This window comes from Camelina sativa, chromosome 8 (assembly GCF_030686135.1).
Source record: "Camelina sativa cultivar CO46 ecotype springtype chromosome 8, ASM3068613v1".
Lineage (NCBI taxonomy): Eukaryota > Viridiplantae > Streptophyta > Magnoliopsida > Brassicales > Brassicaceae > Camelina > Camelina sativa.
In genome coordinates, this window is record NC_141887.1 from 11,595,857 (window position 1) to 11,610,710 (window position 14,854).

The 14,854-nt window shown below is 36.5% G+C and overlaps 2 protein-coding genes across 3 annotated transcripts; both read right to left on the reverse strand.

The window, feature by feature from the left end:
- Positions 1-42: 42 nt before the first annotated feature.
- LOC104709478 (uncharacterized) lies at positions 43-867 on the reverse strand. Its single transcript, XM_010426086.1, has one exon. The coding sequence runs from the start codon at positions 865-867 to the stop codon at positions 43-45; it is 825 nt and encodes a 274-aa protein (XP_010424388.1).
- A 4,470-nt stretch (positions 868-5,337) lies between these two features.
- Positions 5,338-14,038, reverse strand: LOC104709479 (protein HASTY 1). 2 transcript variants are annotated; one of them, XM_087461908.1, is made up of 22 exons: positions 13,502-13,852; positions 12,807-12,908; positions 12,215-12,358; positions 12,020-12,100; positions 11,863-11,932; positions 11,512-11,582; positions 11,278-11,441; positions 11,121-11,192; positions 10,799-11,036; positions 10,383-10,445; positions 9,988-10,266; positions 9,797-9,910; positions 9,557-9,683; positions 9,293-9,462; positions 9,057-9,158; positions 8,434-8,537; positions 8,062-8,347; positions 7,693-7,934; positions 7,080-7,583; positions 6,698-6,992; positions 6,546-6,602; positions 5,338-5,492 (listed from the first exon to the last, which is right to left on the reverse strand). In XM_087461908.1, exons 1-22 carry the CDS (start codon positions 13,613-13,615, stop codon positions 5,466-5,468), a joined length of 3,426 nt encoding a protein of 1,141 aa, XP_087318034.1. In that variant the 5' UTR covers positions 13,616-13,852; the 3' UTR covers positions 5,338-5,465. The 2 variants fall into 2 exon arrangements, with proteins under 2 accessions (XP_087318034.1, XP_087318033.1); XM_087461907.1 differs by lacking the exon at positions 5,338-5,492 and adding an exon at positions 5,862-6,324 and having other exon boundaries at positions 6,419-6,602; positions 13,502-14,038.
- Positions 14,039-14,854: the final 816 nt, after the last annotated feature.

Sequence of the window (14,854 nt, forward strand, 5' to 3'; positions counted from 1 at the left end):
ACCCTCAAAATCACTAGGAATAGCCTACAGAAAATCTTTAACTTATCGTTCAGACTCCACCTTAATTTCATCCTCCTTCACAACCACTCTTTTGTCTTGGCATTGTATCTCCTTAACAGAATTCATAGCTGCCCGCATTGTAGCCGCTCTAGGGAAAGCTTTGTTATTCCTATCACCCACTTGCAACCAATGCAACTTTGATTTTTGCTTAAGATATTTCTCCTCCAGACAAGCTAAGAACTCCCATTGCTTAAAAGCAGTGTTCTCCACCTCCATTGGCTGTGGTGATGGATTAGCCAAGTTGGCATGTTGCTTTTTGCACAACGAATCAAAAGCTTCCTTACTCTTCCAAACCAGATTACCCAAATGATGATTTTCCAAAGACCGCAGAGCTGATTCTAAGCCTTTACGCTTCTTAGAAAAGCGGAAAAGAGAGGAAGTGGATAAAAACAGAGGTTGTGTGTCCTGCCAATAGGAACCAACTATCGGTAGATACTCCTCCATTTTCGTCAACAGATTAACAAAGTTAAACTGTGCTCCCTTCACCATGATCCGAAAATTCAAATGATCTGAACAACCCCCAACATTAAACACGATATAAGCGTGTGGATTCGATCGTTTCCATGCAGAATTCGCCATCACTCTATCAAGCTTTTTAAGAATCAAATCATTTTCCCTCTTATAACACCATGTAAAAAGGAGAACATGAGAGGCCACATCCGAGAGAGAACAGAGGTTAACAACCGTTTGGAAATCCCGCATCGGATGAACATCGACATGGAAATGCTTCCCCATATGCTTATTTTGTATAAGAGGCGAGTCATGGTGATCTTTGATCTCCTGCCATAAAAACTTATGAGCCTCCATAGTGTGCAACGCGTAAACAAAAGAGCAAAATAACTCCTATGTTTCCTCATCAAGCTTCACTGAACAAATTATTAACTGCCCACTCTTCAAAAATGGATCCAAACTCACATTATCTTTCCATATACCCAAATGCGACCACGACTATTATGTTCATAATTCGTCAAAATAGACCATCCCAGAAACAAACATCTCCTCAACCACTGAGCTTTTGTTTCCCGAACCATAGTCTCAAGCAGACAACCAAACTGAAATTTGTTTCCCTCCACCCACTGTTTTATTACATAATGCTTAGAAGATTTGTTAAGACCTCAAAAATTCTAACAAAATCCTGATATTAATGTTTTAAGAGAGGCTTTTTACTCTGGTCTCTATGGGGATCCCTGGCAAAATGAGCAGGATGGTTTGAACCTTGTTTATTTGCCGCTTTGGTACCCCGAAGCAAATAAGTTTGCAAAGGCACATCTGTTTGTGATCCACGCTTAATAGTTGTCCTAGTTTGACGAATTATGACATTCTAATCCTCCAAAGAAGTTTGATTTACTTCCTCCTCAACAACCGTCTCAGCCTCCTTTTGAACCATATTTATTGCCAAATTTTCCTCCACCTTTTCTTCCTCCAGAATAGAGTAGGAGTTTTTCAATAGTGAGACATCTCCAAACTTAAGCTTTGTCTGCTTATTCCCCATACTACCATAGCCTGTTTTTTTGTGTAATCAACTCTTCTGCCTTCTTCTCCTCCACTGAAGCAAGTAAAACGGTATCTCAACTGGGATTACTCGGAACCAGAGCTACGACCAAACTTTGAGACCCATGAGCCTGAACTGGAATAGAACTAAGATTTTTACTTACTACCTTGTCAAGGGACAGTGGCTGAGCTTGCTTTTCAGGAACGACATACGCCACAGTGGACAAGCAGGTAGAACTGAGATGACCCCACTTTTGACAACAAGTACACCTTGGTGGAAGCCAAGGGTAGCTATATTGGACGACAGAGTCTACCTCCCCTTCTTTCTCGTCTGTGACAATATGCTCTTTGGGAAATTCTTTCGTCAAATCGGTGTCTACCAAGATCTGAGCTTCATCAAATCTGACACACACCTCGGTTTTGGGATGCAACCTAATAGGCATACCCACTGCACTCGCTAGAAATTCTAAACCTTTTTCCGTAAACATTGTGGGTGGAACGTTCTTAAGAGTTAGCCATAGTGGAATGACTTCATGGCTGGTTGAGCTTCTTCAGCAAAGGGAGTCCACTTAGAAACGATCATAGGTAGATCCGTTATATTCCACATTCCACGACTCAACACCCTATGCCTCATTCCGAATATGAAACTTCACCGCTGATTCATTCAAAACAAATACATCAATCAAAAACGTATGATCGCCAAGCCTCCCGATCTTGTTCACAATCATGTGAATCTTTCCAACAATGAGGAGCTTTTGAGTTTAGGAATTTCAATTACAAAATCCTCCCATAAAGGTTTTGCATCCACAAACACCTCACTCGGCACTACAACCTTCTTATTTCCATCCACCTCAGAAATTACAAACTTTTGTTGAGTGAAAACACGTTCTTGAGCGACTTGCAGGAAGGAAAACTTCCCGTTCTGAACCACTATCACCGGTTGAAGCGACGACGATTTGACTGGACTTCCTCCCGACGAAACCTCTACAAGATCCTCCGAAACCCCCACACTACTTCTCCCCTCTTTTTCTCCCTTTTCCAGACCCCTCTCCCCCAACCTACATCAGATCTACCGTAGGCGGCTAGGTGAAGTCTCGGACAGCATCATATGTGACAAAAATGTCATAAACCCTAGTTGCTATCTTTTCACCATTGCCACGTAGCAAAATAAAAGAAAAAGATCACTAATATTTTCAAATATTAGGATCATCTTATTTTATGCATACTAATTTATTTTAAAAATATTAATTATATGTCTATGACATTTTTGTTTATGCAAGACAAGTTTTTTTTTGTCATCTTATCTTTTAAGATAATTAAATAAATGCCAGTTACTTTTGTCTATGACATTTTTGTTTTTGGAAGACAAGTTTTAGGTCACTTTAGTTATTATAAAGTTATGCCTCTAAATAAAAATGGATAAGTGTTTCTCTAAACAGACATGAAACCTACAAATAGCTGATGTGAATAGTAAACATTGAGAGTTTCGTTATTCAGTAAGACAAGCTATGGTAGTATATACCTAATATATTAATTATATAGATTAGTTTTCTGGCTATTTATTTTAGTTTATTAGATCAAATGAGTTTTCTATTTGTTTTTGTCTTTTACAGTACCTTGCTTTTGTTTTTGGAAGACAAACAAGTCTTTTTCTTTGTTTCCTCTTTTTTTGTTCGTCAGTTTGATAAAGCTTTTTAGTCACATTTTTCCTGAAATTTTATCTACAAAATTCGAGTTTCATTTGTATATATTTCAAAAAACTTGATGAAGTAATCTAATGAAAGATAATATATATAGATGCAATACTATGTATAAACTTTTGTTTGAGGATCACGAGAAAAATTAATTTTTACTATTTTTTAATGAGTTTATTTATAATTTATAATTTATCAATAGAATCTAAGTTTTTTTTTAAATTATTTTCAACAATTATCTTTAAGAAATTTCTTTTGATTGATTGATATTTTTTTATAAATCTATATTCAAACATTTAATGGAACATAAAAATATGATAAGGATGAGTTTTTGTGTAGAAGAAATATATGAGGAAAAGATCTTATTCATATTGAGGTAGTTTTAATGGCAAATTTGAGGAACCAAAGGAAAACTAACTTCTTAAGTTATAGTATATTATATATATTTATTTATTTATATATAAACTCTTTTCCAAACTTCTGAAATTGCATTTGTAAAATAAATTCTCTAAATTAAGCTATCAATTATGGTAAGATCTTTTTCAATTAATGTGTTGACAAAAAAAAACTTCTTAAGTTATTCATGATTAAGATTTTGTAACGATTGTAAGATGTGTACACATTAAGTCATACAATATGTGTACACATTAAGTCATACAATATGAGTACACATTAAGTCATTAACAATATTGTATATCGGAAGTTTCGGATTCATGCATTGCAATCCAATTTTCACCATATATGATGAGTGCTACGACTAAAGATAAAATAAACTATAGGATCTGAAACACCCTGCGAAAGTAATAATGATATAAAGAGATTACGAGTCATGTAATTGTTAATTAGTTTATAGATGTAACTCATAAAAAAATTAGATTAGTGAGAGTCTATATATGTTATAACCATAAAATCGACTAGTTAATTATCGTGGTTCTACCATTTCTCTTTTAACAATCATATGACATATATGTTCTGAATCAGAAACAACGCAACAATACATATGTACACAATACACACACCCATATATATATATGTTTGAAAAAAAGAAAATAGTTTGGTAAAAGAAAAAAGAACTTGTTTTGATATTCTTTTTTTTTTTTTTTTGAATATTCTTAAAAAACGTGTTCAGTTTACTACCATATCTTCTAGCCATAATGCCATCAAAGAGGTTACGGATCTTCTAGTTCCCGTGTCTAATCACCTTTTTTGTCAACAACAAATAATTTATTTTTCAAGAACAAATATTATGTGAATTAAGTCTCCTTTTTTTTTGTAATGACATAATAACGAACGTAGCAGCACAAATTATTATACTACGTGTATTAGTATTTTTTTTGTAATGTTTTTTTTCTAATGTTGTTCTTCTATCAAATAGTGTGAGATCTCCAATTATTGAGTGTCAAAGGAATATAATATAATCAATTAAACCAAGATTCAATCTACGTGAATCGTGACGATATGATAAAATTTTCTTAATCTAAATCATACAAACTCCAAAGTCTATCCACGTCCTAGAAATTATTTTAAAAACACAGCCGATCGAAATCCTCATTAAAAAACAATTATCTGAATCTCTTTGAAACTGGATTATAACCATACACAGTTGTCAGGTATTTAACGTGCAATTTAGTGCCAAGCAAGAAAGGTATATTATTACCAAGGAAAAAAAGAGAGGATAATATTAACATTATTTACATAGACTTAGTCACGTAATTTAGATAAGTTATGTTATATAACTTATAAGTATATTGTTGTTCCTACGAACAAATTGTTTTTATTATCACGGTTATATAATACATAAATTGGCCCATGGCTTTTCAAATATTTAAAAGGTCATGTCGAATAAAGTAGGGCCAAATTCATATAGCTATCCACTTCTTTTGGAATTAAAGGTTATGTACAAATGTATCAGTCATCACCTACAGAACCAAATATTCTACTACCTGATTCCCAAATTTAGCTATTTACAATAAGGTATCTGTCTCTGTTTTTTCTTTTTTGCTAAACGAGTAAACATCATATAAATGAAAATAGTTTGGAACTTTGGATATTTGACTTAACTATAAGTAAAAAAGATACGGGTATTTCTCTATTTTTCGAGAAAAAACAAACAGCGCATTTTTTTATTTCTTTTTGTTGTGAAAAAAACAAACAGCCCATATGTCGTCCAAATGACAAAAACACTTAAATAATACTCCCTCTATTTCAAAGTATAAAATGTTAGAAACACATAATAAGAAATATATACTTTTTAAAAGTTTAACCAATAATAAACAAAAGTTATATAAAATAAATAATATAAAAATATGAAATTAATTTAAAAGTTGTCTAGAAAGTTGAAAACATCTTGTATTATGAAACAATACAAAATCTGTAAAACATCTTATATATACAAAATCTGTAAAACATCTTATATTATGAAATGAAAAGAGTACTTTTAATGTTTAAAAATATCAATTCGGAAAGGAAACGATTGTTAATTGTTCTTCTTATATAGATAGATTGTTAGACCAACCCTCATTTCCTAGAAATCTAATTTTTATTTGGTATTTGTTGGATTCTTAGTCATGCTCATGCAGACGAGTGTTCGTATCTCGAAAGTGAAGATATCAGAGCTTTCGAGATTGAAAAAAAACACTAAAAAGCCGGAAAGTAAATAACACTTTTGAGATCAGAGCTTTCTCTACATCAATCATGGATGTGCCAAGGTTCGTGGATTCGTGTACAAAGATACAAATATGGGCATTTTATAGAGAAGTAGCATCGCAATTTCGATAGGTTGGATATGCGAAACCTCGTTTATGCATCGTAAGTTCAAGGAAACACTTGCTCCTCAATGTATCTGCTCATCCATCTGTGTGTGTCAAACAAACAAAAAGCCGCTTCTTTGTTACCTTCCGCAAAATCTTCTTTACCGACTAATTTACATATCTGTACGGTCTCGTTGTAAGAATTCATCCTCTTGCCTCTCTTTAACTTCATATTATAATGGGTTCACCTCATAAAACACTAGCCAGCCCAATTGTTTCCCCTTCGTTTTCTTTAGCTTCTGAAGTGTTTGCTGGTCCACGTGACCTCACTGGAGGAAGGAAAAGTAAAAATAGAAAAATGTCAAGAGTTTGAGGCTTCTTTCATATGAAACTTGCGTCGTATAGAAGAGTAGGGATGCTTACAAGTGACATTGGTGATAACATTAACGGTTTTCTGAGCAGCAAGCGCTCTTAAGTTATTCCCTGTACCTAACAGCAACAAGCTTTTCATGAGCTGCTTCTGCTCCTTGGGACTTGGAGTTTTCGCCACAGCTTCTTCAAAAGCACGCAAGTCGTTGGGAGTGAGACAAGGGAGTGAAAGCAAAACCTGATACAACCAAGAAACATTTTTCACCACAGTCAGATTTCACAATACAGCATGCAAAAGGACTCCAGAGTGGTTAATTCTGTAAGAATACTGACCTGACGGGGAGCTGGGTCTCTGTCAGCGAAATAAAAGAATATTTCACGGCATAGATAAACTAGATCAGCGCTGTTAACGGCATTTGACTCCATGGCTAAGCCTTTAATGACCGCATAAAACAAATCTTTTGACACAAATTCTCTGAGTTCCACGTTATTTGTTAGAATCGCTAGAAGGACAACAACACCACAAAAGCAACAGACTTTGGTGGTTGCTTCCCCATCTGTCCATGTAAATACTTCCAAACAGATTTGCAGTGCTGGGAGAGCCATGTTTTTGTGATTTAGGAGGAAACTGCATATATGATACACTGTTAACTCTATTCTCATCCAAAAAAGTTACCCAAGTAAAGAAGTTGAAAAGCAAGAACAGTATGCATACCCCACAATAGAGTTGGATCTGAAAGCTGACAAATCCTTGAGAGTAGACATATCCACACGGCCCACATGGCCTGGATGCTCCAAAATTGGAAGCCCAGGGTTTAAACCAGGAGAAGCTATCGTTGAAAGGAGGGTGGCAATCTCCCTAGTTAATTCCCTCAGAAGTTTTTCTTCCATTACTTCAAGTTTCATGTCAGGCCCATTTTGTACACCAAACGAATCTGGAACTTGTGCTCTGCCGTCACGCATAAGACTGGCCCAAGAGGAGCTAGTAGCTTGCTGACAATGAATAAACAACGGTTGCAGGAGCACTTCAAGCCATGACTCCCACATGTCAGCCGGACAAGATTTAACAACAGAAACTACAAAGGCGTGAATAAGCTGTCGTATGTGCCTGAACTCCATCGACTGTAGGTTCTCCATGAGTGCCACTGCGACATAGTTCGCATCTAGGCATTTGAAGAATGTATCTCCGATTGTTGTCGATAGACCCAACACATAGTATCTGCATTTGTAGACAACATATATACCACACAAAATTGATATAGTTTAGCTAACCAGGAGATATAGAAATGTCGTACGTAAGACCTAAAGGAGGTTACTAGATCCCTTACCCACTATCTCGGATACCTTTCAACCAATTTCGCACATTGGCTTCATTTGCCTCTGATTGTCCGCCTTTACCACCATCAAAAGATCCATCAGCATACACCGAAGAGACTTTTGACAATTTAGGATTTGCTTCCCCAAGGAGACTATATCGCTCAACATCAGGCATTGTCATTGCTGCCCTCATCTCTGGGGGTAGTGTTTGATATACTGAGGGAGACCAAAGGGAATGGATAACACGGAGAAGCTGAAGAAACAGGATAAATAAGTGTTAACGCGTTAATCTAAGGAAATCCTTACCAGGTTTTGGTAGCAACATAGTTTAGTTACGTGTTAACTAAGAATATTTAAGTTTTGAGAATATATACACATACTTTTAAGAGAGGTGGCAACATCCAAGATAGATGATGAGCCATAGGATGCAAATCTTGACTTTTTACTGAGGTTGTATTCAAGTTGCTTTTTCCATGTCCACTTCTCTTGAGAGCCTTCTCAAAGAATGTAACAGTGTGGAACAAAGACCACATGAAGGGCGTGTTGGAGCAAAGACGAACAAACCCCATAGGATCTGATAGATAATTATTCTGCCACTCTGCTTGGACCCACTGTTGGCTCAGTGGCTCCAGTAACCAAGCAAGAACTTCTTGCTGCTGTTGAGCTCTGCACCAAGATCAGACCTAACTTAAGAACATGATAAACCTAATGCTGGATAAATGCAACAAAAGAATAAAAATAAATCATGTTACCCTGCTGCTGAAGCCATAACAAGAAATGCTTCACCCAAAATGTTATGCTCCCCCTGGAGCAAAGTTCCTTCTCTTTGCATATATGCCATTGTATCAGCAATAGTCTGTATCAAAGAAGGAAGTTAACATGAAAATCGTACCACATTAAAGGATAATTCCGAGAGGCAAATGTGAAACAACAAAAACGAAAAGTCGTGCAGTAAAGAAAGGTGTTGCAATGGATAGTGGTCGTATAAGAAATACTGTACATAATTGCGAATAGGCGACCTTCACAATATAAGTTCATCGGTTTAGCACATAAATGAAGTCATAGTCTAAAATAATCATGAATAGGTGAGCTTCACAGTATAAGATCAACAACCAACGTGAACAAGACGTATAAAGTAAACACCTCTGATTGAAATCCTGAAAACGAACAACCAGCTCAAAGATTTTCCTATGCGTGCAGTGTGGTCTCCAATATATATATATATATATATATATATATATATATATATATCCGAGCATATAAGGCAAGCTAATCAAAATCACAAGGGAACTTTCCAGCCATAAGATCTGAGTAAAAATAGGTCCTGGTTTTTGATCTGAGTCTCTAAATGGATGGAGTGGGAGATCAGATTTACCTTCATGTGAGGCAGAACACTTTTTTCAGCGGCTTTGGCTATTCGTATAAAAGACGTACAAATCTGTAATCTTGCAATTCTTGAAGTACTAGTTGCTGGATCCTGCCAAGGAAACATGCTATAAATTTACTCATTCACTTCTTGACTCTAGGCAATGCACATTGGATATTGTTTGTATATATATGCATGTGCATGGATAAATTCAATCACTGAAAATATGTAATATAGTAGGAAACCTTGACAATGTGTGGAAGAGAGGTAAGAAGTTCAAATAATTTGTTGATAACACTCCCAACTGCATCTGGGAAATACTTGAGGAAGGGACCAACTGCATCCAGATAGTGTGCATGCATTTTTATAAGTTCCGGCTCAGTCCATTTCAAAGAGAGAAGCTGCTGAAGCAAGCCTGCTTATCAACAAGCCGAGAATGAATTAATGGGGTTTGGAAAATGTGAAAAATAAACAAAAGCTGGAAGAATATAAAATATGCTATCACATACCTTCAAATATTCCACGCAGTGAAGAATGAACTTCAGAACCACCACCAGCAAACTCATTTGACCCATCAAACACCGTTGCCACAATACAATCGAAAGCCAATTGCAGGCTGTCCATCACTGCTACATCCTGAAAATGCACGTTTGTATCAAGATCACATATAAATACTGAATATCACAGCTATCAAAACTAGAAGATTGTGAATAAACTCAGCAGAGAAAAGTAAGACTTTGTGAAAAAACCTGAAGAGGCACTGGAGAAGCCAATAGATCCTTAATGAGAGTGATAATCCTTTCGGCTATTTTAGTACTAGAAACAAGGGGCTTGTGAGAAGCAATAAACTTGATCAATTCTAACTGCACCAAATAAACAAGTTTCAGGTTAATGTGTTGTTTGCGAAGTACTATCTAATGCATTTGTCTCAAGAACTTACAAGCCTTGATCGGTATTGGCCAAAGTCTCCCTTTCCATCGAACTCATCACTCCACAGTTCCAGTGGCCCAAGAGAAAGAGCAATTCGTGGAGGGACTTTTTCTTTCTTGAGCATTCGCTGGAAAGACACATCCAAGATTGCGCAAGAGATATCATCATTAATAAGACTAAGAATCTTTTTCTTTTCGCTCTCAACATGGCTTGAACTACCAACTGCTGGTCCCTCTCCACTTAGATAAGCAGCAGCCTTCGGCTTTGTAAGTAAATCCCTCATTAATGCCTACAAGACAATGCAAAAGAGCACAAATGTCAGCCCGACAATCTTTATTATGTCTGTGGTTGATATTTTCCAGTGGATGGTAGGCGAGGAAGTCGTTATTATAAAATACAACATACCAGCCAGAAGTGCATTGCTTCAAAGTGAAGACCCAGCTTAAAGTGTTGAAAGAAACCAAGCATCTACGTTAAAAATGAGAATAAAAACAGTCAAACAAACGTGTCCAAAGTAAAAGATTAAAATAGTGTTAAATAAAACAAAATAGCCATAAACCACATCGTAACAGAACGTAAAAGAAATAAAAAATTGCCAAAAAACCATCTAATTGAGGAACAAGATTAGGATAAGATAACAAAGCTTTTGAAAGGTTGGCTCATGATTAGAAAGTACCGATTTATGTTATATAAGAACTAGTCCATTATGAGATAAAGTGCAGCTACATCCTAGCTGATGATTTACTTCCCAGGTTTTCCATGAACATTATAGACAACTTCAACTTCATCATTTAAATTCAATTACATAACGATGTCAGTACCTGTTGAAGATATAAAGCCAGAACACCACCATCACTAGCAATACATTGCAAGTTTGTTGAGCCTAAAGAAACCAAACTTTCACATATGCACTCAGCAAACTCATAATCACTTTCATCTATAACCCCAGCATTTGAGGCTGATCTGTATAAGAATTCTCTGGAGACATTCATCAGACTCTGAAACAGACTGCTGATTGCAGAATCGAATTCAGAACCAGGAGCATCACTGGGTCTTTTTCTGCAGACAAGGAAAGTTTTTTTTCTCTCATATGTCTACTAGAAATTATATAGATATATCAGGTCAAACAGCCCAGTTGCATACCTTGAGCAGACAAGTTTGAAAAAGTCACAAGCATGAAGACGGAAGTCATGAGAAGAAAGTAAGACACCACACCTATTACAAATTTAGGGAGCACGTTTAGCAGGAAATATTTAAATGCTGATGATCTGTATAATATTTTCTCCATGAGTAACCTTACCCATTAATAATTCCATATCTGGAAAGATCTAGAACAGGAGCCCATTCGGCATATGCATTGATGGCATTTAAACAAGCTATAACCACAGCTGCGTGCTGTTTTGCCAAGTCAACCTGTTGCCTACTGGCTTCACTCATCGCAGCTCCAAAGTGCCTCTCGAGAAGCTGGATTATGTAATGAATCAAATTACCGCTACAACAAACAACATAAATGAGTGAAAAAAATGTGGCATACATTATACAATAAAGGCAAAATCTCAGGCAGAGATTGAGTAAGTCCCCGCAACAATAACCGACGCCTGTCACCTGGAGAGAAAGTCCAACTAAAAATTAGAGAGGAAAACAGACAGTTTAGATGAAAATTTTAGACTCACAAGGTACATATAAACTATCCAGATTAAGGTGCCATTTTTGTAAAATATATCAGTCGACTAACGACCGAAAGCTTGCACTTACAATATAATTAAATTTCGAAGGTTAGCAAATATGTGTTTTTGTAACCTCACTATTATAGCATGAACAAAACTACAACGCTGAAAAGCGCAACACCACAGAGAAATGAGGAAAAATAACCCCTCTTAGATACCTTCCAAGTCCTCATTGTGAACTGTTATATCTTCTGGGAGCCATCTTAACATCATTGAGACCACTTCAGCCTGGTATTTTGAGATTATTCAGTAAGATTTTACATCTCCGCCTTATAAAAAAATTGAACAAATTAAAGAAATGAGAAAACATTATACTTGTAACGGGCCCTGTGCAGACAAGGAAGCAAGTGAAGGAAACAACTCCTGCCAAAGATCGGGGCCTTCTCTTCTAACAATCTGCAACAAGAAAACAATATTAATCCACGAGTTGGTTCACGCGAGCACCAGCCGCAACAACAGGAAACTATGACCAATAGAGAATGAATGCAAACACTAAGAAACTTGAATTACCTCAGCTACAAGGGCAGCTGACTGACTCTTCAGAGACCACTCCTCACACGGACTAGCAATCTCGGACATTAGTTCAACAGATAGCTTAGCAAAATCCCTGCGCTCTGAGGGGCTTAATTCCTCCCACCGTAGTCTAACCAAATGCTGCAAAAAGAGAAAGATAGCTCCAGATAAAGTTGGTATGCTTTTCTTAATATAATGTTTGCAATTATCATGGATAGATATAGCACACACAACACGCTGCATTGAGACATTGCGTAGGGTTGAGATATATTCAAAACTCAAATACTGATAAGGTAATCTCATTACAGCACTGACATAAAGTCATTAAATTAAGTTTATAAAAAATATATCGAAGAAGTCCATCAAAAAAAAATATTGAAGAAGTCCATCAAAAATTGACTTGTTAGGTAATTAGTTTCCCAGAAGAGTCTCCCAAGTTTCTCATTCTGTAAGACAATATTTTAAAACTAAACCTCCCGACTATTTTGGATTGCGAGTTTAAAACTCTGAAAAAAATGTAACCAAAGTTATGTATCTACCCTTTCGCCCTAACATCTAAAATTTCGCAGTTTAACAGCTTTGCACAAACCTGTAGCATTTTGAAGGCATGCAGTCGAATTTCCGAAGAGCACTCCTTTTTCACTAGAAGTAAGGAAATATTTGCTAGAACCCTGATATCTCCAGATTTAATCTGCAGTTATTGTATCAAAACAGAAGGCGTACAGTTCAATAAAACGCAAAGAAGTTTATAAAACCCTCAGGTATTCAAGAAATAATCAAATAAATTGAACAAGATTTATGCTTGCCCAAAACAGCGATCGATATTTAATATTTGCCTAAATAGAGTTGAAGGTAACTTCCAAACGCCAAAAACATCTCTGAAGATGATCCATAAGGCAAAACAAAGAGCTTGAAAGAAATCGTAAACAAGGATCACTAGTAATCAAATAACAGCAACTAGCAGAAACCACTCAGATAACAGCAACCGAAAACACAAACCCTAAAACCAAAAGCTAGGCAAATCCTTAAATCGTAATTTTGCCAGAATAAACCCTTAAGCAGGATCGCTGAACCTTTAAGAAGCCTCCTCAGCATTCAGATATATAAACCTCAGAGAGAATCGCAAACACAAATACCTAAAAATAGTGAAAGCAATACAAAGCTACTTAAAACTTAATACACCGGAAATTACAGCACACTATTCTCCACATAGACGCAAACCGATCACAGAGAACAGATTGAGGGAAAAAAAGAAGAAGAAGAGAGTGTGAAGTTTAATCATACAGATTCGAGGAATGCAACGGCGGCTTTGCGAGCATCGGGAGTAGAGTTATAATCGAGAGTAGCGAGAATCGCCTGGGCGACATTACTGGCCGTGGAATTGGTGCTAACATCCATTGTTTCCCGGCGAACAAGAGCTTTCCCTTCCGTCGAATACCTAACACACGCAAAGAAGATTCCTATTCCAATTCCTAGTCGTCGTCTTTCAAAATCAACAGCGAGAGAGAGAGAGAGAGAGAGAGAGAGAATAAGGTCGCTCTCTGGTTTTTTAAGTAAATTAGAATTAAGGACTAAGCCGACTTGGAGAGAACCTTTTTCCGGGTTTTGGGGATTTCACAAATTATTTAGTGTATTAAATAAAAAAAACTTCCGTTTTCGAATAAAATGTGGGTTATACTTTGTTTGTATGCAAAGCTGATGAAGACCAGTGTGGGTTATCAAGGACATTCTCAAGGTTTATGGTGAAGCAGATGATTAATTTGGATAAATCTTCTAATAACTTTTGGATCTAAAGTGGACTTGGTTGTTAAAACGCTAGTCAAATATCCAAGGGGGAACAGGCACTTAAATTCATGAAAAACTCAAAAATACGTTGTCGGGATAGTTTGCCAGATCGCTCTCCCAGGATGGTAAAGAGATATTGCTGAAGACTGTGGTGATGCTTATGCCAGTTTTCGCAATGTCATGTTTCAAATTGTCTAAAGTTACGTGTGAATCTTTTTCTAGTGCAATGTCAATGTCTTCCTTCTGGTGGAATTCAGTTGAAAACCAAAGGAAGATTCATTGGATTGCTTGGGATCGATTATCTTTGTCAAAAGAGAAAGGAGGTTCAGGATTCAAAGACATTGAATTGTTCAATCAGACACTTCTGGCCAAGCAAGCTTGGAGGTTAATCCAATACACTAACTCCCTTTTCAACTGTTTAATGAGAAGTAGATACTTCCCTGAAGACCGCTTCCTCTCAGCAGTTCTTGGAAATAGATCTTCTTTTGTCTAGAAAAGCATCATTCATAAGAGAGTGTTATTGGAAAAAGGTCTTCAGCAAAAAGTGGGGAATGGTAATTCTTTAAAAGTTTGGTCCACACTTTGGCTGGAAGATGGTAGAATAAGAGCTCCTTTCCTGAAAAATAATTTGGTGGATTTGGAACTAAAGGTGAGTGATCTAATCGATCTGGTTGCTAGGAGTTGGAATCCTTTGGCCCTCGATGAGCATTTCTTTCCACGGGATGTGGAGTTGGTTTGAGCTATTAAACCTATCCTTTCATTGTCAGATTTGATGGTGTGGAAGCACAATAAGAGTGGGGAATATAGTGTAAGGTCAGGGTAATGGTTGGCGTGTCAGGTTTTTAAAGAAGA